This window comes from Chrysochloris asiatica, unplaced genomic scaffold (assembly GCF_000296735.1).
Source record: "Chrysochloris asiatica unplaced genomic scaffold, ChrAsi1.0 scaffold00088, whole genome shotgun sequence".
NCBI lineage: Eukaryota > Metazoa > Chordata > Mammalia > Afrosoricida > Chrysochloridae > Chrysochloris > Chrysochloris asiatica.
Window position 1 is genome coordinate 7,764,182 of NW_006408606.1, and position 26,761 is coordinate 7,790,942.

Genomic DNA, 26,761 nt, shown 5'->3' on the forward strand with positions numbered 1-26,761 from the left:
GTCCCCTGAGCCTGCTCGGTCGGGTATTCTGTGTTGTTGTTGGCGGAGCTCCTTTATTGCACGTCTACCCGATCCACCATCTTTTTTGTTCTCCCAACAACTTTGTTCTTAAACACTTTAGAGGTCTTGTGCAGCAGATTTGCCTAATGCAATGCATCATTTGATTTTTTTAACTGTTGCTTCCATGAGTGTTGATGGTTGATCCAAGCAAAATGAAGTCTTTGACAACTTCAATCTTTTCTCCATTTATTTTGATGTTATTTATTGGTCCAGTAGTGAAGATTAATTTTCTTTTCATTGAGGTGCAGCCTAGACTGAAGGCTGTGGTCTTTGACCTCCATCAATAAATATTTTAAGTCCTCTTTGTGTTCAGCCAGCAAGGTTTTATCATCTGCATATTGTAGGTTGTTGATAAGTATTCCTCCATGTTGTTCTTCACATAATCCAATTTATTGGGTTATTTGCACAGCACACAGCTGAATAAGTATGATGAAAGAATACAATCCTGGCGCACACCTTTCCTTAATTTAAACCATTCAGTGTCCTTTTGCTCTGGTCTATGTACAGGGTCCTTATGAGCACAATTAAGTGTTCCAAAATACTCTTTCTCTACAAAGTGTTGTCCATAGCTTATCATGAAACACACAATTGAAATCCTTTGCATAGTCAATAAAACACAGGTAAGCATTTTCTGGTATTCTCTGCTTTCAGCAAAATTTGATTATGTCAACAATTATATCCATCATTCCATGTCCCCATCTGAATCTGGCCTGAACCTCTGGCAAATCCCTGTCAATATACTACTGTAGCCATTTTTAAAATTATCTTTAACAAAATTTTATTTGCATGTGGTATTAATGATATTGTCCAATGATTTCTGCATTCTGTTAAGTCACCTCTCTTGGGAATGGGCACAAATATCGACTTCTTCCAATAAGTTGGACAGGCATAGATGAGTTAGTTTCTCCAGTGCAGTCTCAGTTTTTATTCCATCAGTTCCCTGAGCCTTGTTCTTTGTGAATGCCTTCAGTGCACCTTGGACTTCTGCCTTTGGTATGTATTGTTTATCTCTTGATCATATGCTACCTCTTGAAATGATTGAACATTGACCATTTATTTTTGGTACAGTGACTCTGTGCATTCTTTCCATCTTCTTTTGATGCTTTCTACATCATTCAATATTTTGCCCCATGTTGTTGTTGTGAAGTGCCATCGAGTTGGTTCTGACCCATAGCAACCCTGTATAGGGTTTCCGAGGAGCAGCTGGTGAACGTGAACCATCGACCTTGCAGTTCAAATGGCTTTGCAGCCTGGTGCATTAACCCACAGCACCATAGAACCCTTCAATATTACAAGGCGAGGCTTATGTTTTTCTGCAATTCTTTTCTGCTAGAGTTGGTTTTCTAACTCCAAGTCTTTGCACATTTCATTGTAATACTTGACTGTCCTCTGAAATTTTCTGTTCAGCTCTTTTACCGTCTCACTTATCCATTTGCTTTAGCATGTCGACACTGGAGAGCAAGTTTCTGAGTTTCTTCTGACATCCATTTTGGTCTTTTCCTTCTTTCTTGCCTTCTTAATGACAAGAACACCTGTATGATGTTCTTGATGTCATCTACAACTCTTCTCAAGTTTGGTTAATAGTGTCAAATTCATATAGTCTATTTTTGAGATGATCTCTAACTTCAGGTGGGATATATGTTCAAGGTCATACTTTGGCTCTCATAGACTTTTAAAAATTTTCTTCAGCTTCAGCCTGAACTTGCATATGAGCCATTAATGGTCTGTTCCACAGGCTGCCCCTGACCTGGTTTTGGCTGATATTATGAAGCTATTCCACTGTCTCTTTCCATAATGTAGTCAATTTGGTTTCTATGTAGTCCATCTGGTGAGGTCCATGTGTATAGCCATTGTTTATGTTGTTTAAAAAAGGTATTTGCAATGATGAATTCATTAGTTTTGCAAAACTCTATCGTGCTATCTCCAGCATCCTTTCTATCACCAACTACTGATCCTAACTTTTTGTTTCAACCTATGCATTCCAATCACCAGTAATTATCAGTACATCTTAATTGCATGTTTAATTAATTTCAGATTAAAGAAGGTGGTAGAATTCTTCAATTTCATCATCACTGGCTTTAGTAGTTGGTGCATAAATTTGAATAATAGTTGTATTAACTGGTCTTCCATGTTGTTGTTGTTGTTAGGTGCCATGGAGTCAGTACCGACTCATAGCAACCCTATGCACAACAGAACGAAACACTGCATGGTCCTGGACTAACCTCACAGTTGTTGCCACACTTGAGCCCAGCGATACTGCCACATTGCCAGTCCATCTTGCTGGGGGTCTTCCTCTTTTTCTCTGACCCTCTACCTTACCAAACATGATATCCTTCTCCAGTGACTGGTAAACATCTTTCTGGTATTCTCTGGTTTCAGCCAAGATCCATAGGACATCAGCAATTATATCCCTCATTCCACGGCCTCTTCTGAATCCAGCTTGAACCTCTGGAAGTTCTCTGTCAATCTATGCTTTACAGGAGCAGAAAGCTTCATTTTTCTCCTGCAGAACTGCTGATAGTTTCAAACTGCTCTCCTTGAGTTTAGAAGCCTGATTAGTAGCCACTAGTTAATTAGCTAACTTAATTATCAAACCTATTATCATCCTCATCTAACAGACAGAGAATTTCAGACCTTTGAGAGGAAGTGTTCAGCTGGTACTGTTATGTCTGAACTCAGAAGGAGCTGGGATCTAAATCTCTAAAAATGAGGAACCAGGTTGCGATGTATCTTTTAGGGATCACAGAATGAAACCTCTGTTGCAAATGTTAGAAAGCTACAAGTTGTATTTGGATGATGCTATAGGAAGGAGTCCTGGTGTGGTGCTGTGGGTTAATGCACTGGACTGCAAGGCTGATTGAACAGCAAGGTTCAAGCTTACCACCACTCCTTGGAAACTGTATACAGGGTTGCCATGGGCCAGAACTGACTGCTGACATAGTGAATCAGCATTACTGGGGTGATACTCATCAGAAGGAAGACAGGAAGGAGCTAGTCCCTTATTCCTCCAGCCCTGCAGACTATTGAAAAGTTTTTTTGTTTTTTTTAAAAAAAGAGCCAAAGCAGAATTCACTTGGCAGAATCCTAGCTCCAGCATCACTAGGCAGAATGCAAAATGATCAGTTTCCGGCTAAGAGATAGTAGCAGCATCACCAAAGGAATTTATTAGAAATGCAAAATCTCAGACCTACCCCAGACTTACAGAATTAGAAACTCTGGAGGTGGAGCCCAGGAATTGTTATGTTAACAAACCCTCTTGGTGATTCTGCTGCACACAGAAGTTGAGAACCACCAAACCACCACATTAAGCTTCCTTGTGTGGCACTGTGGGGTAATGCTTCAGACTGCAAAGTTGTTTGAACTGCAAGGTCAAGGTCGGTGGTTCAAGCTCACCAGCTGCTCCTTGGAAACCCTATACAGGATTGCTATGGGTCAGAATCGATTGGACTGCAGTTTACAACAACAACCCTTCATTTGCTGATTTTGAAACTTGCCAATGATTGATTCTTTTCATTATTTTTGATGTGATAGAAATGTGCATAGCAAAGCATATGTGAAATTACAGTGACGATGGTTTTTCAAGTATTTCAGCCATTTTCACTGTCCCATTCTAAATCATTCCTCCCTTAAAATAAAATCTATGGCTTCCTAAGCAAAGCCCTTCCTTATTCCCTCCCACTCACTCCTGGTTACCACTAATAAACTTGTCTTTGTACATATTTGCTTATTTCATATAAGTGAGACCATACATTTGTCCTTTTGAAACTGACTTACTGTGCTCAACATGTGTTCAAGGTTCATCCATGTTGAATCATGACTTCATTTCTCTTTATGGCAGTATTATCTCACTGTGTGCATACCACTTTTTGTTGATCATTCATCTGTTGATGGACACTACTATAGTTTCCACCTTTTTGCTCTTGTGAGAAGTGCTGCAATGAACATTGGTGTACAGGCTTCTGTTTGTGGTCCTGCCTTCACTTCTTCTGGGTAATACCTAGAAGTGGGATTGGTAGGTTATATAGTAGCATAGTGGATTATGGGCTGGGCTGCTTACTGCAATGGGTAGTTCAGATCTACCATGGGAGTGAGATGAGGCTTTCTGCTCCTGTAAAGATTTATAGCCTCAGAAATCCTATACAGGGTCTCTAAGAGTCAGAACAAACTCAGTGGCACACAACCACCACCAATTATGGTAGCTCTATGCTCAACTTTTCAGGAACCACAAAATTGCTTTCTACAGTGGCTGTGCAATGTTTGGTTGTTTAAGCATGAGGAAGAACTGCTTTTCAATACCTAGTCATGTTTGCAAATCAGTTTTTGTCACCCCTGTTTCAAGACAGTGACAATTCATAAAAGCTAGAGGCATTCAAATTATCTAAGACTTTTTCTTTGAGAATTAAGTAGGAATTATCTTCCCAAATAGGATATTCTTTGACATTTTTAATGTTGTACGCAGATTCATCTAAAAGAGCAACCAAATATGAAAACTGAATATTCATGTAAAGTTCAATGCTGTTATAAAGAACTAAAGTGAGACAAGGTGTCCATACTTCACTTCTGTAATTGTTTTGGTGATAGGTGGAAATTAAGCATGATGATAGCTATTAACCATAAGTAACTAATTAGCATTTTTTTCAGACATCTGAGCTAGTTCTTTCTCCTTTGTTTAAGCATCTCATTCTTCTCAGGCATTAATGTTAAGTGTCAGCTTTTGAATAAAATTTAACCCTTACCATGAGTATTTGCACACAGTTAAAATGACCTTTCTCCTTCACTACCTATACATTCCAATCCTTGGTCCCTGCTCCTATGATTTTGAGTAAAAAGAAATCTAACAGTGGCTTGACCTAAACTGAGTGCTAAAGAGCCACAAGTAGGGATCTATTAATTAATTCACTAGATATGAGAATTACTGAATTCCTCTACCAAATGATGATGTAGAATAAGCACTGGACTGCTAACTTCAAGGTCACCAGTTCAAATCCACCTGCTGCTCCTTGGAAACACTATACAAGGTCGCTATGAGTTAGAACCAACTCCATGGCACTTAACACACAAACCTACTAGGCTGTATTATCTATTCTAAACTCAGTGAACAAAGAAAAAATTCAATATGTGGAGTTTATTTTCAAATAGGTAATACACAAAAATAAACAAATGTATAATATGTAAGGTGGGGCTAAGTGCTATGCAGAATGTGAAGTACAGGATAAAGAGATAGCTGGTCTTATTACACATTGTTTTCTGTTTGCCCAGCACCTTGTTGTTAGATGTCAAGTCAATTCTGACTCATATCAATCTTGTAAAGTATTTCCAAGGTTGTAAATCTTTATGGGAGCAGAATCCTCATCTTTCTCTCACAGAGAGAATAAGCACTGAACTACTAACTTCTGGTTAGTAGTTCAGTGCTTATTAGCCAGTTGTTTGTAGTAAATGAACAAGCCTATAAGAGACTGGCAGAGTCCTGGTGTGCAACTGCAGGATAATGCACCTCAAGGTCGATTTGAATAACAAAGTCGGTGGTTCAGGCTCACCATCTGCTCCTTGGAAACCCTATGCAGAGTCACTAAGAGTCAGAGCCCACTTGATGGCACTTAGCAACAACAATGTAAAAGCCTGGTAAGACTCTACAGGAGCTTCTATTTCACTAGTAGAAGTAATGATGCTATTGTAGCTCTGAATTCTGAAAGGTAGTAGTAATGTAGTAGCATTAGAGATGAAAATAGTGCAAGTAATATCCAAATATCTGACATCTGATAAAATTGGAGTAGGCAATCTAAAGGAAGAGGTTAGCAAGTTCTGTGCCGTTGTTTAAGGTTCTTGGGATATGACCAAAAGAAAATACTAGTCTTTTGGGGGTTCTGCTTACATAAACTCCTGGTTAGGATTTCAGGGGCCACACCCAGGGAGGGCCCTGAAACTAATCCTCTGCTCTGGAAAACAGAAGATGTCTGTGGGGTAGGAAAATAGTGAGAAAAATGATCAGAAAATGAGTCATTTCTCTCCCTGCCCCCATCCTAGAAACTCTAAAATAAACTTGAGTGTGTCTTCAGGCCAAGTTTCAAAAGAAATAGTACCATTATAATTGAAATTGTTTTAGCAGAGAAAATGTCTTGCATTCTTATTAATGGTTAGTATCTGAAAAATGCATTAGAAAAGTAATATTTACCTTTTGTTGATATCTAAAATGTCTATTTCTTGGATCAATTCCTCAGGAAGGAGGGGCTATATCATCAAAGATGGAACCAACCTTGTGTTATCCACACTGGCTTTTATTTTCCATTCAGTCTACTTCCACCCCCATAATAATGTCAGATTTATCCTTGGAAAATCTATAGGAAAAAAATTTCAGCCCATTCACCACTCTGAAATATGATGCAACTACTCTTATTATGATTTAAAATTCATGCATTTTTATAAGTTAAAAAGATGCTTTACTTTTGTAGGATGTAAAAATCAGGTTTACTGATGGACCTAGAAGACCTCATCAACTCAAAGCAAGAAAGGGTTATATATGGGAATGTAGATGAGCACCCAGCAAGCAGCCAGGCACTAGAAAACTTAAGGATATTTCTTTTAGAAGCAAGTGGAAAGTTCCTTTTTTTAAAGATTAAGAAAAAAAAGGATCATGGAATTTTACACTTGAAACAGAGATTTTTTTGTCTTCATTTATAGGAAGGGAAAACAAAGATGAAAACAGAAAAACTGAACTAAAAAAGACTAAATTTTCAGAATCCCACCCTTAACACTTCCACATTAAAATTTTCCTGATGGAACAATATACTGGAAAGACAGAATAAATCTCAAACCAGTTAGAAGATTCTAGATAGGGAACTCATTGGGTAATTGGGAGATACAGACACTTGACATCAAACTAGATTTTAATTCAAATTCACAAGCCCTGAATGAGTCTTAAGGTACAGATGCCAGTTGGGTTTACATAGAATGTTACAGTTAAGTCAGTGGAAAAGGTCAAAAAGTTTATGAAACAGCAGCAAATAGTAATTAAGGATTAATGAGCAAATATCAAATCAACATTTTAATTTTTTTTTTTTTTTTAAAGTTAGCCATAATTGGGCTACCTAGATTTTAATCCTGAGTTTACCATTCAGGAGCTGTGTTATTAAACCTTTTTTTATGTCCTTGGTTTCATAGAAGACTTAGAATAGTAATAGGATTATTGTAATAGGATTACTGTAAAGTTTAAACATGTGTAAGTCTTAGAAAAACCACAACTGTCTGGAACATAGTAGGCATTCAATATACATTAGCTATGCTTTTTTTACCCTCTTTTTTGTGGGAGCAACAATAATAAAGGAATCACGAGTTAGGATTAAGACTATGGCTAAATCTTGAGTAGGCCAATGAAGACTGGTGGCACTGTAGGATAAACATGGGACTGTGAAACCACAAGGTCATTAGTTCAAACCCACCAGTTGCTCAGCAGAAAAATGAGGGTTTCTATCCCATAAAGATTTACAGCCTTGGAAATGCTTGATAGGGTTGCTCTGAGTTGGAACCAACTGAACAGCATTTAACAACAGCAACAAGGTAAGTCTAGGGCTTCATGTAGTGTTAGGGTCATAGTTAGAAGTAATGGGTAGGGATTGGGTTAGGGCTAGGATTAGAGCTTGGTGTTTTAAGGTTGCAGTTAGGTATCTTTTTATTTTTTCTTGAAAGCTACTTGATTTACTCTTTACTTGGAAGTTCTATAATTACACAGAAGTCTTGGTGTGGCACTGGACGGCTAACCTCAAGGTTGGTGGTTCAAAACAACTATTCACTCCTCAGAAACCCTATACAGTGTTGCTATGAGTCAGAACCGGGTCCAAAGTACTTAGCTACAACTACTACTACTATAACTACCTTATTCCTTCTTTTTACTTTGTGATTATTTTTGTTGGCCAAGTGTTGTTTCTGGTTCCCTATTTTCAGTCTTGTAGATTTGTTTTAACTTTGGTTACTTCTGTGTCTGGTTTGACTTCTGGGTGATATTTTGTGCGTGTTAATCTCAGGTTGTTGCCTGCTGTTGTTGGTTCTCTGTACAAAGAACTCCCTTTATTATTTTTGTAAAGTTGGTCTGTTTTTTTCATAAATTCTTTTAATTCCTTTGGAAATGTTCTAATTTCACCATGATGTTTGAGGGACAGTTTTGCTGGGTATATGATTCTTAGCTGGTAATTTTTTTTTTCAGCTAGTATTTTAATATTATTGCTATATTGCTAACCCTACCCAGTTATTGAGACTTTTTTTAATTAAGGGGGAAAAAGGGAAGATATGTTTAATTCTTTTGGTTTACCATGTCTATAGTAATCAAGTTCACCAGTTGCTCCTTGGAAACCCTGTACAGGGTCACCATGGGTCAGAATCGACCCGACAGCACTTAACAACAACAACAACAAATAGTAATAAAAATTTTTAAGCCACATAACTTAAAACCAACTTCAGGCTCAAGCTTTTAGAGGAAAAAAAAAAAGTGTTTAAAAATATGGTCTTTAAGAGATGCCAGATAATGTCACAAGCTATTTACTCAATATGCAAATATACTTAATCTTTCAATTATATAGTTTAATTTATGAAATCATAAAAATCGAATTTATATGAAGTGTTTAAGTCTGTATATCTACCATTTTTCCCTTCTAATATATTCATATTTCCAACTTTAATCTATTTACAGTCAAGTCTAAGAAAAGATTTTAAAAGTTGACTTTTTTTGTTTTTGAAAGCATTTTTCTGTTCCATTATTTAATCAGAAATAGAATTTTTGGTGGTAACATCCAGCATCGTATCAGACAAGGCTGTATAGTTTAAAAAATTTTTGTTTTAGAAATAAAACTTCTGGAACGATTGCAAAAAGAAACCCAAAAGACAGTGCAATGATACAGAAATATACTTAGAGATAGCTCTACATCAATAAAACATAATATGCTTTATAAATTAATCTCAAGTCTCAACCAGACACAGAAGGGTGGAAAGCCTGAATTCTGTACCCACATAATCAACAGTCTGTGGAAACTCTGGGAACGGTGCCACTAGTCTCCAACTTAGCGTAGTTGGGAAATGACACATTCTTTTAAGAAGCACTCATCCAGGAAATGAGTGGGTCACAAAGTACACTATTAAAAGGTCCATACACTTGTTTTATGAATGAAGATTATAAGGTATACTAGCTCAAAGTTGCTGTTCCTAATGAATATAATTTCTCAGTCATTTTTCAGTTTTTGTCATGGTGATGGGTAGAAATAAGCAGGACTCCAGCAAGAAAAATAATCATGCCAGCATTAAGAATAGTATTCCAGGGTATCTCATAGCTGTGTTTAATCTATTTTTTTCTATGCTTATCCTCATTCCCAGATCAGATCTTCCCATCTGCCATGCCCCACCAAAAAAAGATAAATAAATGGTACACAAGAAGATACAAACTCCAACTAGTTTATTTTGTTTAACACTACTCATGAATAGCAACTACATTTTTTACATAAAATCAATAACACATAGAATAATAGAAATCATAAGAGTAACATATCTGATAGAAACATAATATAGGAAATAAATGTGAAAATTAAAAACAATATACTTTAGTGATTAAATTTATACTGTATTTTCTACTTAGTTATAGCAGCATCTGTAAGATTTTCCTATTTGTCAACTAGTTAACTAGCAGCAAAAAATTTTAAATTATACAAATTCAGTAGATGTTTCTCTCCACTATTATATTCATATAGAATTTATTATCCATTAACCAAACGAAACCACTTCTGTTCCAGAAGAAAAAGGTAGGAAAAGATTCCATCAGTCACCCCTCATCCCCCTGGATCCTCAATAAAAGGGCAGAAGAAAGCTGGGAATTTTTTTCTTGCAATGATCAAAACAACCTCAACCACCTTGACCAATTAATTATGGATGGATTTTATGGAATCTGCATTTGTGTGAGTGTGAGTAACTGTGTGAGCTAATGATTGAGTGTATGTGTTAGTGAATGAATGATATATTAACTTTATTTTCTGACTTTATTCTGCAGTTAAAAAATATGTGGAAGTTTCCAGGAGGCCTGTCAGAGCCTGGAGAAGATATTGGTATGTAGCCTATATATTTTTAATTGGCCTGAAAATGTTGAGGAAATTCAAGTGTTTACGTTCTTGCTTTACAATACCAAAGAATGTGGTTTAAATTTTTATAACTATTTTAGACTGGGTCAGGAAACTTCAGAGAAGTTACTTTAGGGCTGATGTAAAATTAGAAGCAAAATTTATACCATTATAACCTATTTCATTAGGATAAATAATACCAGTAGGAGCATACCACCTATTCTTCTGTTTGGGAATGTTTCTAGAACAATTTGTTTGGAAATCAGACACTTTAGATCAGTAAACTTAAAGGTTATTTTGGATATGACTAAAGTTGGTGTTGGTATTAAAAAGATAAATTCCTAACCATTCAATCACAGAAGGAAGAATTAAAAAAAAAAAAAAAAAGGTTGTTACCACTCCAACCACTAAACGTGTAATGTTTAAATGAACTTTGAAATAAGCATCAAAAACTGAAACCTACATGGATTAAACACTTGCTCCTTCATGTTTCAATTATAGACCGGTAGTGGTCTAATTCTTCTCTCTTTTTATAATTTTTATCTATTATTTCTTTTAAGTAGTTAGGAAACCAAAACACAATAAAATGTCAGATGAGAAAGTCTCAAATGAGAAATAACCCCTAAACAATTTTCTGAGTTCTTTATTTAAGACAAAGAGATATGAAGTAATCTGAGAATTCTTTATGTCATTGTTTTTACAGGAAACAGATAAAAGAATAAACATAGAATTTCCTGCTTACTCCATAAACCATTAGGTCAGAGTAAATTTCCATCAAAATAAATCAATAGATAATTCATTTAATACCAGTCTATTTCTCCATAATCCTTCCCTCGGTATGCATGCTTTTGTTCTCTTTAGCCAGCGTTTATATAGGCAATTTCCTAGTTATATCTAAATACTTTATTGAAAACTGTGTATTATCTAAAACTTGATATTAAAAAATGTTACACAGATCAAAACATTTTACATAATACATAGGCCACCTCCTAAAAATCCTAAATTAAGATATATCAAGAACACGTTTTTGTTTTTGTTACTTATTTAGTAGTTATGGACTTTATGCTTAGATTTTGCTTAGGTCTTCTAGTGACACAAAAGAGGTTTTTGTAGTGCTGAAAGAAAAGGCTATCTACTTTGGAACAACTAATTGCCTCACACTGCCCTTATATGTATGATGTGGTGTGGTGCTGTAGGTTAATGCACCAGACTGCAAAGCCATTTGAACTGCAAGGTTGGCGGATTAAGCTCTCCAGCTGCAACTTGGAAACCCTACACAGGGTCGCTATGGGTCGGAACCGACCCATAACACATTAACAACAACAACAACCCTTATATGATGTGTGAGCCTATGCAAACTAGTTAGCTTATCTTTTGCATTGTTGTGAGGAAGCTGTCCAAAGGAATATTGTGCAAAAAGTAGTCTGCAGAAGGTTTGTGTAATTTCTTCTCCTGAATTTTGCTTTCTCAAATGAGTTGATTTTTAAAATATTTGAATCACTGTGGATCCTCTGAGTGCAAATATAGTTAAATCTAATTGAAAAAATCTATTTCCAATTCAAATATATATCATTTTAGGTTGAAGTATAATCCAGTACCTCTCTTTAAATCCAAGTAATTAAGAATTCAGTACTATTTTTTAAGTTTGTGTGGTTGTCACAACAGTCCTATCTAGAGATATCTACAGATTAAACATATGTCTGAACCATGTGGCATTAAGAAAAAGAAAAACCAAAGGTATCTGAGCAGCAACTGGTATTTGCTGTGTTTCCTAGTAGTATAAATTAAAGCTTCACCTTAGAATTCATAAAACCCTAAAAGCAGCTAAAAGTAGTAACTGACAGTACTCATAGAAGTCTAAAAGACTATGTCTAGATGAAGATATTCTTGTTTTATAACACAGTATTATAATAAACATTCTTAATGGTAAAGCGAAATCATCCATGAATTATTTAAATTATTTTCTGTAAGCCCTGTATTTAGGAAAGTTATATAATATACATTAGGAATGCTGTCATCGCAAAAGGCTAAACATTCATATTGGCTCTTTAGTAAACACTAGTTACCTGGAAAGTACATTTGTTTGAAAATTGTCATTCTTTGATAATTTTAGGTAAATGAAGCATTATTATTAAGAAAAGAAAATTAGGAAGGTCACATACAAAATGAAAGCAGTTCTCAAAGCTTAAGTATAATACCCTAGGGATGCAAAGAAGATCTAAAGAGTCAATGTTAAAAATGGACAAGTTGCTACTGACAGGAAGAAAATCACCTGCATTTGGTCATAGTCTAGTCAGAGATCACAGCTGCAGAAGAATCAGAGGAAAATACCAGGAAACCCTACATTTCTTAAAACGTTTCCTATTATTTTGTTTTCACCTTAGTCCTATAATGAAATATTATGAAATACAAATAACAAATATTAACTCCATTTCACTATTATTCTTTACCCAAACAAAACACTATGACGTATTTAAACATATCTCTTAATCAACAAAAATGAAAACAAAAGCCTCTTGGTTTTGCATATGTTCTTCATAGCTATAAAACAGTAAATGTTACTTCATTTCAGTTTGGTGGTGGTTGTGTGTCACTGAATAGCTTCTGACTCACAGCAAACCTGTATAGGGTTTCCAAGGCTGTAAATCTGTACAGGAGCAGAAAGTCTCATCTTTCTCCCATAGAGTGACTGGTAGATTCAAACTGCTAGCCTTACAATTAGCAGCCCAGCCAGTAATCTACTGCTACCACGGTTCCTTTAGTTCAGCTTACAGTGTATTAAAATAACAGGTACAACAAAACAAAGCACTTTTATCTGAAGGCACTAAACAACAACAAATCTTGATAAAAAGTTTAAGTTCATGTGCAAATCCTTGGGGAAGAGATTTCCACCTTGTAGTGCAAAGGATCTCTCACACATTGGATAAAAATTTGCTCATTCAGTTTTCAGTCAAGTTGGTGATAATGTTGTTTCAAGTTAAACTATTCAGAACTACAGCTTTTGAATCAACTGCTATGGTGATTGCTGAACAGGGGCAAATTCATTCATTAGTCCCATTCTGTGCTTCCTTTTATGACATCAAAGGCTGAGAGTCATGAGGTAATGCTAACTCTTAATTAGGTGCTGTGGGTTAATGCAATGGACTGCAAAGTCAATTTGAAATGCAAGGTCGGCAGTTCAAGCTCACCAGTTGCTCCTAGGAAGCCCTATACAGGGTTGCTATGAGTCAGAACCCACTTGACGGCACTAACGTTATATAGATATTAACACTTGTACCACAATCTTTAATAACAAATTTAATAGCAAATATGAGAGAACTTCAAAAAGTTTTTTTCTGAAGTCCCCTTTTATGTGCTGTATGCCAAATTCAAAATTCTTTTTCTTATTAAGGAAGATTCCTCTTTTTTTAACCTACAGTCTCATTTATTTTTTCAGTTTAAAAGTCCCAATTATAAGGGAAGTGGACATGGAATCCAAAATGGGCAGATAAATGCTTTATACTCCAGAACATTTTACTCTTCCATGTATCTTTCCAGAGCAGTTCCTTAAACAAAAAAAAACAAGAGTTTACCGAGGGAACTTCTAAAATAATCTACAGGACAGCACATGAGAATTGAGACATTTTTCCTCAGTTTCTGCTTCCCTGCCTATTCTTTACCAAAACTACTGGTGTGGCACTGTGGGATAGTGCACTAGACTGTAAGGTTGGTTTAAACTGAAAAATTGGCAGTTCAAATTCACCAGTCGCTCCTCAGAAACCATATACAAGGTTGCTGTGAGTTGGAACTGACTCCATGGTACTTAACAACAACCATATTTGACAAATAAAAATAATGGGGGCATAAATAACATTTGAAGGAAAACTTTGCCTGGGGTAATTGTGACACTTCCCAGCAAAGTGGGCAGAGAAGACTGTAAATAAAACTCATAAATGTTTTGAAAGACAATGACAGAGCATCACAAAATTAAGGCAAGCCCAGTTAGGGAGTTCATATGGACATTTAGAAAAAGCAACCTCAAAAATGCCTTAAATGGAAATAAAAACACTGTCTCAGAAATATGCCTATAATTGAAGAAATATGAAAACATTTATTACATTATAAAAGTTTGTATGTTGCAAGTTCTTTGAAAACTTCCAGGGAAGTAACTGCAGCATTTTGGTGTTGCAGGAGTAAAATTAAAGTTCTTTGAAATCTTATCTCAAAAAACAAAGGAAATGCCCATCACTAGTGTGAGTCCACTGACAGCATAACTACAGGGCAGTCACTTCTCTTCAAGATGCTTATGAAGGAATCTGCTCAATGCCTTATGGGGCTTGACAGTCCCACACAAGTTTGCCAGGAGAAATCAGAGGCATTACAAAATTCAATATATTTTGCAGCTTAACAGATTTTATGATAAGGAAAAATGGATCTCTTATTCTCAGTGCTGATATGTACAAGCTTAGGAAGTTTTGATAGATGATCAGGAACAGGATAAACCAAGCCTGTTCAAGTTGAATCTATTCCAAATCAGGTGACCCCATATATACAGGGCAGAGTAGAGCTGGCCTGTAGGGTTTCTGAGGCTAAAATCTTTATGAAAGCAGACTACCATATCTTTCTCTCATTGAATGGCTAGTGGATTCAAACCAGTGACATTCTGGTTTACAGCCAAGCCATTAAGTAATATGCAGAAATATCAACTGCAGAGCTGTAACATGAATTTTAACTTTTGAAGTATCTGTTTGGGAAGTAGTGAAAGACAGATGAGGTTAGAAAGATGGGACACAAAAACTGCACAGGTGGATAAACCTGTAAGTAGCAGCCAAATAAATATTCAGCATTTTAAAAACTTTCTAGATATACAGTGGTAAGAAAATATTTTGGTAGTATACACCATTTCAGGATGCCCAGAAGGCAAAGAATTTGTGCTACAAACTTCACTGTCTTAGAGTGGAGTTTTACTTTCAAACATTTAGATAATGTAACTTTAACTGGAAATCTTTGATGATGACGTTTCTAGAAATATGCTTCTTGTTGATTTGTACATCTTTCTTTCATGTAGGAGATACAGCAGTTCGAGAAGTTTTTGAAGAGACTGGTATCAAATCAGAATTCAGATCCCTCCTGAGTATTCGGCAGCAGCATATCAATCCAGGAGCTTTCGGGAAATCAGACATGTATATCATCTGCCGCCTAAAGCCGTGTTCATTCACCATCAATTTTTGTCAACATGAATGCATAAGGTGTGAGTGGATGGATCTTATTGACTTGGTCAGGGCTGAAAATACAACTCCCATCACCAGCAGAGTTGCTAGACTGCTGCTGTATGGGTCCAGAGAAGGATTTGACAAAATTGATCTGACCAGGGAAGAATTTCCAGCAGTTTACACAGGCCTGTTCTATAAACTCTATCACAAAGAACTGCCAGAGAATTACAAAACTATGGCAGGAATGTACTAAATTCACATTTGCATATTTAAATAGTTTTAAAGTAATTTATATTTTGATTCATGTGTGCAGTATTATAAGAAGTAGTGGACATTTTGAATGATTAAATATTTGACTTTAATTTTCTAATGTGCATGGTTTTTATGAAGAAAAATTGTTTATAAATATACACATTTTTTTTTTAAAAGCCCCATTTCAAATAAAGTAAATACATGAAAAAGATTGTGGCTATAAGTAAGTAAGGTTCACAAGACAAAGGAAAATGCAATCTGAAAGAAAGTCTGTATGTTTTCCAAGAATTTTTGTTGTTGTTTTTGTTTACTCAGGCAATGGCTGTATATTCTAATGGTAGATAAAAGGTAATCTAACTGGTTTCTCCAACTGAGCAGATGATGGTACACATTTCTTTTTCTCTCATTAACAAATTTCTAAAATACACTCTTCTTTCGTGTGAAATGAGATTAGGTGCTGCCATAAGATCAGCTTTTAGCAGACATTGGAAGAAAAAGTATAGCTTTCTGTCCAGGTCCTGTTTTGGGTCCAAGTTTGTACTGCCCCGTTCGTTTCAGTGCCACATACCAACTGGTGTATTTCCTTGAGCGGTAAGTATTGTAGTTATTAGATTCCAGTCGTTCAAAAAAGAAACATTCGTCTGTTACACATTTCTGAAAAATAAAGGAAGAATTAGTTGTTATTATTATTATACTTTTCATATTAAACATTTGTGATCACACCATGTTCATTCAGATCAACCAGCAACAGTGAGCTAACAGAAACTAGCAAGATTCAGTAGGCCACAGTATGCCCCAGACTAGCTCTGCAGAATATAAAACAGGAGCACAGCCTGTCCGTAAGACAGGATCAAGCACGTCTCTTCAGTAGAAGTTCAGAAACTATTCATTCATCAGACCTCAAGAAACAGGTCAAGTGGTAGGCAGTGAGAACACACAGATGGCACAGAAACCACAGTGGGTTAGACTTTAAACATTGCATGAACTTAGCTTTCAGGGGTCTTCACAAAGTGGGTTACAAGAGTCAGATTCCACTCAGAAAAGCCCAAAGATATGGCTTCCAGTCCATCCACATTCCTCCCAGTCCAGAGATAGATGACCCTTTTTACTTTCACTAGGGTCCTGGTGTGGCACTGCTGGAGAAGCTGGACTGCAAACCACAAGGTTGGTGGTTCAAACCCGCTAGCCACTCCTCAGAAGCCCTTTACAGCATTGCTATGAGTTGGAATCAACTTGACAGCACTTAACAACAATAACAACAGTACAATAGTGCTTCAAGGTTAACCCAGGGTAATCTCTTCATGAAGAAGGAGTTTTGTTCATCTTTTTATTCACAGAAATATAATTAACTCCTTAAATAAAAATGAAATTTTCTAGTGATTAGTTATTTCTAAGGCATGAAAAACAGTTTATCTTAGAGAAAATAACTAATGGTATATAATGCCTTAACAAGATGAATCGACACAGTGGCTGCAACAATGAATGGGGCATAGAAACAATTGAGAAGATGGTGCAGGATAGGGCAGTGTTGTATTATTTTATATATGATCACTATGAGTTAGAGCTGACTTGACGTGTAACAGCAACAACATATAATGCCAAAAAACTATATTGAAGCATTATCTTGCATATGAATAACATTCTCAAAACAATTAATAATGAAAAATAAGAATGTAGAATATATTGATTTCTGTATCTCTCTTGTAGGCAAGTAAACTCTTTATTTCAATTCAACTATTTGTCAGAAAAATAAGTAGCTAAGTAACTTGCTTTCAAATAGTTGGATCACATTATTTAAGGTACATGTTCAAAACCTGTCAGGGACTGGCCTCCACATAGGGGTTCGGTTCATGAGGAGGAGATACCTGGCGACGGTAGAGATAGCAAAAGAATACACAGACAGACAGAAGGAGGGGGACAAGGAGGCACCCCAAAGCCAGGGTGGATACATCACTGGTGGGCAGACTTGGGAGTACAGGCATCGTGGCCTCTGCAGGCAGCAACTCACTGCCCTGCAATCTTTACTGCATGCCCTCCATCTTGTAATGCACTGCAATCTTTACTGCATGCCCTCCAACCTGTAATGCACACCTGGGGAGGCCCGGGCCTCTGTTTTATTTAGGGGAGAAGATTCACACCAAGCTGGGAGGTACTTAGGCAAGGTACAGCTAACATCAGTACTTTTCCAGACATTCAGGTAACTTTACATCATACTTCGCTGGTTCGAATCCCAGGCCCGCAACTTGGTTTCTCAGGCTCAATTAACATATCTATAGCCCCTGAGCTCAGCTGGGGGAAGGTGAGAGGTAAGGACAAAAGGCTTGGGTAGAGTCCTGCTGCTTCGGCTTCCTGAGCCAGGTTTTCAGGAGGACTCGAGACACCCAGGTGAATGGGCTGCACCTGGAAAAGGGATTAGGGAGGATGGGTTCTTTGTCTATAGAACAAAGAATTGTGAAGTAGCTAAGATATTTTTAGTTAATCCTTTGGAGAAAGGCTTGACCTTGCAACTTTTACAGTCTGGGCTTTTAGGAAAATATTACATTTATCTGTGTATATCAAGGGCTTCTTGTCTGCAATTAATAAATATAACTGAACACTAAGATGAAAAACAATTTGCTATTGACTGCCAGTGGCCTCATTTGTTACACTTGGGCCTATAGGGCCTCAAACCTCTGACCAAGCTTACACGGTCTGCAACAAAGACCCATCTTCAGAGAGCAACACTGGCCTCTGGAGGGTGGGAAATCAGATAAAAAAAACTTTACAGAGAAAAGGGAAAAACTTTTACTTTTATATAACAATTATATACATATATTAATTGAATGGCTTTATAAACTCACCTAGAAAACCATATGCATATAAGGAGCCCTGGGGGTGCAATGGTTAAGTACCCCACTGCTAACCTTGTTGTTGTGTTAGGTGCCATAGGGTCAGTACCGACTCATAGCGACCCTATGCACGACAGAACGAAACACTGCCTGGTCCTGGGCCAACCTCACAATTGTTGCCATGCTTGAGCCCACTGCTAACCTAAAGGTTGGAAATTCAAAACCAGCAGTAGATCTGAGAAGAAAAGACCAGGTGATGTGAATCTACATATACAAGTAGATAAAAATTCTACATGTATACATAGATAGGAGTCCTGGTGTGGCGCTGTGGGTTAATGCACTGGACTGCAGGATTTGTTTGAACCACAAGGTCAACAGTTCAGGCTCACCAGCTGCTCCTCAGAAGCCCAATGCAAGGTCGCTGTGAGTCAGAACTAACTTGATGGCACTTAACAACAACAAATACATAGATAGTACATAAACACATGGTTTTGTATTAATGATTATACCAGATTTCAGCTTATTATACTCAAATCTGGAAAATTTCAGGTTTAGGAAAACCTACATTCAACATACTTGTACCTTTTCCCAGTCTTTGACTTTTTGATAATCCAAACAATTACATAAACTTTGAACAAACCCTAAATTAATGAGCAAAGCAATGGAAAAAGCTGGCACAATAACCAAAATGATGCATAAAGGCCTGCCAAAAACTTGAAAGCAACTAATACTTGTCTCAGCCATCTAAAGTGATAGTATGATATTAGATCCAATAATCTGCTTCTAAGGGTAAGAATTCTAATAGAAATTTAATTGGTTTTAGCATTTTGACCTGTTAATTGAATTTTTAAAAACTGAAATACAAACTTATCTAGTTTGCCCACTCTGCAACCCAATAATAATAAGAAACTTAGGTCTTTCTGACAAAGAAATCATAGATACTCTTACAGAAAGCCATTATACAAGGACCAAGCTATATGTTACAATGACTATCTTGAGTTGTTCACAACAATTCAAAGTTGATAATAATGATACACTTTTATACCTAGAAGAATGCAGATACTCCAAATCCAATACTTTCACTATCTCTTCAATGAACTATATTATGCTTCTGTGTTAATTGAAATTAACCTTGTGTTACTTTATTTTGTCATTTTCAGTGTCATTGATAAAAATCTCTCCCTTTCCTTACTTCAGTTTTAGGATTATGAGCAGATAGGCCATGACCTTCACAAGCCAATTCTCTTGAGAAAGAGGTAGCCTTAAAAAACATCATTCAGGACACTGATTTTTAATTTTCTGAGGTTCTGTCGGCATTCAGTGTACTCCACCTTGCTAGCTGGCACTCCCTACAATGCTTGGCCTAACGGAGTACTTACCAAGCCAATAATGTTTGCTTTTGCAGCCAATTCCTGATATTTCAGAGAAAAGAAGTACCAGGGACTAAGTGGATACCTCATGGAACTTACAGTATATATATTTTTTTAACAGAGGGTATTTGTACCTTTACCAAAACAGTTGGAAAGAAAAACTTGCATGTTTGCTGAATGTACAGCCATGTACATTTATTAAACTGCATTAAAAAGAAAGACAACCAGACATTTAAAAATCCAATGTCAGTACAATTTTCAATTTTCTCCATTCTGTTTACAAGTCATCCTCAGTAGTATGAGATCAGTCTTTCTATTAAAAACGAAGGCAATATAATTTTATTAACATTTATAAACATGTTTGCATAGCTTTTTCCTATCCTCAATGTTTATTTACTCACCATCCAAAACATAACAGAAAAAAATGCCGTCATCAGAGCAACAACATCACAGAGAAGGTAAATAACTGGACTCTAAGGAATGGAGCAGAGGGAACATGGTGGCTCCATAGGATAACTACTAGGCTGTGTACCAAAAGGTTGATGGTTTGAGCTAACCGGTCACTCTGTGGGAGAAAGATGAGGCTTTCTGCCCACACAAAGATTTACAGCCTCGGAAACCCTATACAGGCTGGCTATACGTGTGAACCAACTTCATGGAACATAACAAAAACAACAACAAATGGTGAAGCAAATGGTTAGCACTGACAGCTGCTATCTGAAAGGTTTGAGGCTCAAGCCCACATACCTCAGAAAAATGGCCTGATGGTTTATTTCTAAAATATCAGTCATTAAAAAGCCTATGGAGCACAGGTCTACTCTGATAAACATAGAGTCAAAATTGACTTAACAGTTTTGATTTTTAAGGGCTGGTGTGGCGATGTAGGATAACACTGGACTGCTAACCACAGGTTGTTGTTGTTAAGTGTCATCAAGCCGGTTCTGACTCAAAGTGATCCTGTATAGGGTTCTCAAAGAGCTGCTGGTGAGTTTGAACCACCAACCTTGTGGTTCAAACTGACCTTGCAATCCAGTGCTTTATCCCACAGCGCCACATCAGAACTCCATCAGGCAGGCAGTTCAAACCCACCAGTCTCTCCTCAGAAACCCTATACAGGGTCACTATGAGTCAGAACTGATTCAACGGCACTTAACAACAATAAATATAAGGTAGGAAGGAGTTGTGTGATTCTGTTGGTTAAGTACTGGACTGCTAAACCCAAGGTTGGTGGTTTGAACCCACCAGTCACTCCCTGGAAGCCCTGTACAGGGTCACTATGAATTGTAACTGACTCGATGGCACTTAATAGCAACATCACAAGCTAGGAGACAATCCCTTAATTTTTGAGTATTGCTTTTGTGTATATGCCATTCATCTCAAATAATCTTGTGATATAATTATCATTATGTGTGGATTTATTCCAAACAAAACATGTTAAATATGTCTCTGTGATCATTGTATGACTGCAGACAAGTTCTCTCAGTAATAAACTTGTCTTAGTTCTTTTGTTGTTGTTGTCAAGTGCCATAGCATCAGTTCTGACTCATAGCAACCCCTACAGAGTTTCTGAGGAGCAGCTGGTAGATCTGAACCTCCAACCTGCAGTTCAAACCACCTTGTGGTCCACTGCTTATCCTACAGTGCCATACCAGGACTACAAAAAGGGAAACAGTGGTCCACATTGGCCAGGAATTGAACTTGGGGCCTCCCGCATTGCAGGCGAGAATTCTACCATTAAACCACCCATGAAAGAGTAGCTCCCAAGGAAATCTACTGGGCCAATTAAATTCAAGACAAAAGATGTCAGCTCAGAAGGTTATGATGACTGTTTTGGGGGATTCCAAACAGGCAATCTTGATATATTTTCTTGAAGGACACTAGACAATCACAGGGGCTTATTATGAAGAAGTTTTAAGAACCTGATGAGAAAAAGGTCAGGAAAGTTGCACTGAAGAATTTTTTTCCATCACAACAGGTACCTGTTCATTCTTTGAGGGTGGGTAGCAAGGGCTGACCTACGAGACTTTTGTTGGGAAATCTTACTCCATCTACTCCACAGCCCTATGCTTGCCTCTTTGGATGTCTTTTTGTTCCCCAAGCTCAAAGAACATGCAAAAGGGACACAATTTACATCCCTCAAGGATTCCAAAACTGTTGTTTTGGAATTCTTAAGGGAAGATTTCTTCCCTTAAGAGCACAGAATTCTTAAGGGAAGGATTGTTGTTATTGTTGTTAAGAGCCATCAAATTGGTTCCAGCTCATAGAAACCCTAAGGTAAGGCATTTCCACTTTCATAAATAAATTCCTTGTTTTCATGAAATGCTGGATCTTTTGTTATTCTTACTTAGCAGAGAAAGAACCTTTAATTTAGAAAGTAATTGTTTGATAAAATGGGTGTTACTTTGTGACACACATCAAATCATTATCATTATTACTGTATTATTATGTTCAAGATATTTTAATATATCTGAAAGTGTTTATTTTTTTGATGCACAGAAAAGTATACCCTATACGTTATATACTCAAAAATTTGACTAACTGACGTTAGATATGAATCATACCTAACTTCCCTCTTATGTGCAAATTTGACTTACATACAGATTTAGAAATGGGACTTGTTTATCATTTGAGGACTGCCTGTATATATGCATTAGTTAGTATATATGTAAAGCCTTTCTGTTAGCTGACAGGGCCTAAAAGCAAAGGTATCTCAGTAGCAACAAGCATACCCAGAATCTAGATCTTTGTTTCTAAAGCTATTCTCCAATAAAAGAAACCAGTGCTCTTGTGAAATGTTAACCTGGGTGTGTAGTATATGGAAAGTCTCTTACTACCTCAATAAATGTTTCTGTAAACCTAACACTATTCTAAAATTGAAAAGTTATTTAAAAAAAAAAAAAAGACCCTCAGACCATTGTTGCTATTAAGTGCTATCAAATCTGCTCCAACTCACAGTGTCCCTGTACAGTTTCAGAGGAGCAGCTGGTGGGTTTGAACTGCCAACCTAGCAGTTAGCATTCCAGTTTTATCCTATAGAGCCACACAGAGACTCTCCCTAGGATGATATACACACAAAAATCTAGATTTAGTAACTCTAGCTGTGATACAAAGACTTGAAGTGCCTCATTAATTTTTAGACATTATCTTGTTCAAAACTGAATAAACAATCAAATCAATTAATATATATATATATATATGAAGGTGCCCTGGAGGCACAATGGTTAAGCAATTGGTTGCTAATTGAAAGGAAAGAAGTTCAAACCCACCCAATGGCTGCATGGAAAAAGATGTGGTGATCTTCTCCTATAAAGATTACAGCCTAGGAACCCCTATGGGAAGTTCTGCTCTGTCACATGGAGTTGCTAAGAGCTGAAGTTGACTCAACAACACCGAACATCAGTGTATATACATACATACATGTATTTCTACCACTCATCTTTGTTTGTCGCACTGTGGTGGACTGTGTGTTACTGTGATGCTGGAAGTTATGCCGTCAGTATTTTAAACACCAGCAAGGTTACCCATAGTGGACAGGTTTCAATGGAGCTTCCAAACTAAAAAGGACTAAAAAGAAGGAGAGGCATACCTCTTCTGAATGGTTAGCCACTGAAAACCTTATGAATAGCAGCAAAATATTGTCTGATATAGTGCCTGAAGATGAGCCCCTCAGGTTGGAAGGCACTTAAAAAATGACTGGGGAAGAGCTGCCTCCTCACAGTAGAGCTGACCTTAATGAGGTGAATAGAGCAAAGCTTTCAAAACTTATTTGCTGATATGGCACAACTCAAAATGGGAAGAAACATAAATAAATAAACATAAATCATTGGAACATTTTATTTGGAATGTATGAAATATGAATCTAGGAAAATTGGAAATAGTAAAAATTAAATGCAAAGCATATAAAAAGACATCCTAGGCATTAGTGAACTGAAATGGACTGGTATTGACCATTTTAAACTGAATTTAAAATACTTACTGATGAAGATCTTAGACTACAGGTTCAGTATGGATTGCATCTCAATGTAAAGAGAACAAAAATTCTCACCACTGGACCAATAAATAACATCATGATAAACAGAGAAGAGATCGAAGTTGTTAAACACTTCCTTTTGTCAAACACCACATTGCATTAGGCATGTGTGCTGCAAAAGACCTCTTTCATGTGTTGGAAAACAAAGAAGACACTGAGCAATAAGTTGTGCCTGACCAAAGTCATGATATTTTAAATCGCTTCACATGCATTTGATAATTAGACAATGAATGAGGAAGACCATAGAATAACTGATGCATTTGACTTATGGTGTTGGAGAACAATATTGAAAATACCATGGGTTGCCAAAAGAACCAACAAATCTGTCTTGGAAGAACTGCAGCCAGAATACTCCTAAGAAGCCAGATGGCTAGACTTTACCTCCGGGTTGTTGAACACGCTGTCAGGAGGGACCAGTTCCTCAAAAGAGACATCATGCTTAGTAAAGTGGTGGGTCAATGGAAAAAGAGGAAGATCTCCAAAAGTTGGGTTAACATACTGGCAACAACAATGGGCTCAAATACAACAATTATGAGGATGGTGCAGGACCCAGCAATGGTCTGTCCTGGGCTGCATGGTATCCCTATGCATTGGAAGTGACTCGATGGTAACTAACAACAGCATATATGTATTTGTTTCTTTATTGCACCACAATGAAACATACATGTATGAGGACTTCCACTTTTTTTTTTTTTTACTTTTTATTGGGATTTTGGTGAAGGTTTACAGAGCAGATAATTAGTTTCACTTTGAACAATTCATACACGTTTTGTTTCATGTCATATCCTCAGGGCCTGACACATAGTATAAATATTTACTAAACTAATGAATGTATAAAATATTTTGATATTATAAAATATAAGGAACTAGAGAACTGATTGATACCAGGGAAAACATAGTCTGATAATTTGAAATATAAAATATGGTTGAATTTTATGGACTAGTTAGATCCTAAGGAAACAAAATTAATTCTTTCCAGGAATTTGTCCAACCTAATTTAACATCTGTGAGGATATCTGGTGGCCTAGAAAATCTCAGTTCCTATCAGTCCTAGTATGGCACTGTAGGATAAGCACTAGAGTGCTAACGGCAAGGTCGATGGTTCAAACCTACCAGATGTTCCTCAGAAGACCCTATACAGGGTCGCTATGAGTCAGAACTGACTGGATGGCACTTAACAACAATAATCTCTAATAGCCTTTACATATAATAGGGAAAGAAGTGCAGAGGAAGCTCTCTTACCACCTCTATTCCCCCTCTTCACTCTGTTTATTCATTCTGTCCAATGCTAAGTTTTAGATTTGAACCTTATGGTCATTTCCCCATGTTCTGTTTTCAGAGTTGTTTATTCTTTTACAATACTTTGATTTTGCAGTTTTGGCTTCTAAGGAAGTTTGCTCAACATGAATCTGAAAATGGTTTTGCTTACACCACTTCTAAGAATTAAAAACAGACATGATGTAAGTATCAAAGTTGACTATTTCAGAACAAAATAAAACACAAATTATGAAAAGCTTAAATGTGATTTTAATCTTGCAGTATATATGTTGTTGTTAAGTGCTGTCAAGTCAGTTCCAACTCATAGCAACCCTGTATTGGGTTTCCAAGGAGGGGCTGGTGAGTTTGAACCACCAACCTGGTGATTCAAGCTGACTTGTGGTCCAGTGCTTATCCTACAGTGCCACATCAGGATTCTTATAATACATATGATGGTGATTGTGTGCCATCAAGTCGGTTCCAACTCATAGCGACCTGTACAGGGTTTCCTAGGCTGTAAATCTTTACAGGAGCAGAAAGCCTCATCTTTCTCCTACAGAATAACTTGTCAATTCGAACTACTGATCTTGTGGTTAGCAGCCTCACTCGTAATCCACCACACTAGTAGGGCTCCTAACATGTATGTTGTTGTTGTTTAGTGCCATTGAGTCGATACCGACTCATAGCGACCTTGTTGTGAAGATTTTTGTAAGATTGGTTTCTAAAGAAGCAGTGATCCTTATTAGCATTTGCATTTAATCCAGTATTTTTATCTCTTGATAATATACATTCTTCTTCAATTACCATTTTTTTCTGGAAAACTTAAATCCATATAGATTGTCAATCTGGATAAATGAGCCCTCAAAAATATATTTTCCCTACTTTACTATATATGAGTATGTGTATAGATTTTTTTTAAGGTCCCTCAACTAAGAAATGTACTTGATAACTAAAAAGTATTTTGTTTTTCAGCTATTAAATGTACATCTTCAGAGAGCTTTTTCATATTTCACTACTACAGATCAGTGTAAGTTATGTTGTTGTTAAGTGTCATGAGTCAGCTCATCTTCAAGGAACAGATGGTGGGTGTGAACCACCGACCCTGTGGTTAGCAGTCCAGTGCTAATCTTATAGCATCACATTCTAATTCTTCTTGAGATATTCAAGGTATCACAACCTATACCATTATATAAAAAATAAAGCACACATTTCTAGCAGAAGACAAATCAAGTTTGTTTGTTTGTTTCATACCAGTGCTAATGCTGAGGTGGTTTGATGATTTAAACTTAAGCTGCGATCAACCTCACTAGATGCTATGCATTTCTTCAAATATATAACTTCTTGAACACTTAACAAACTCTAAATTCTGGTTTATTCTGAACTTTTGTTGCTCATAGCAAAAAATTATCCTGCTATGGAATGAGTATTTGAGTATTAAATTTGTGTATTAAAGCTACTCAACTTGAGCCTCCAAAAACTATAGGTTTTATCAGTTAAATATAGCGTTTTTTTAATTTTAATTTTTTTAGCTTTAAAAGAGGGTAAAGCTCCTAAAGAAACATATTCCAACAGTGAGAAATCCTTGTTGTTGTTGTTAAGTGCCGTTGAGTCAATTCCAACCCATAGCGACCCTGTATAGGTTGTCCAAGGAGCAGTTGGTGAGCTAGAACCAATGACCTTG

At 36.7% G+C, this 26,761-nt stretch overlaps 2 protein-coding genes across 2 annotated transcripts in view; one reads left to right on the forward strand and one right to left on the reverse strand.

Annotated features, from left to right (window-relative positions):
* The window catches only part of NUDT6 (nudix (nucleoside diphosphate linked moiety X)-type motif 6), a 55,398-nt gene extending 39,592 nt beyond the window's left edge, over positions 1-15,806 (forward strand). The window contains exons 4-5 of the mRNA XM_006866283.1: positions 10,085-10,139; positions 15,199-15,806. Of these exons, the coding sequence (XP_006866345.1) occupies positions 10,085-10,139; positions 15,199-15,596 (453 nt within the window). The 3' untranslated portion in view covers positions 15,597-15,806. The remainder of the gene's footprint in view (positions 1-10,084; positions 10,140-15,198) is intronic.
* A 257-nt stretch (positions 15,807-16,063) lies between these two features.
* FGF2 (fibroblast growth factor 2 (basic)) overlaps positions 16,064-26,761 on the reverse strand; it is a 106,659-nt gene continuing 95,961 nt past the window's right edge. Inside the window, exon 3 of the mRNA XM_006866266.1 lies at positions 16,064-16,249. Within this exon, the coding sequence (XP_006866328.1) occupies positions 16,064-16,249 (186 nt within the window). The remainder of the gene's footprint in view (positions 16,250-26,761) is intronic.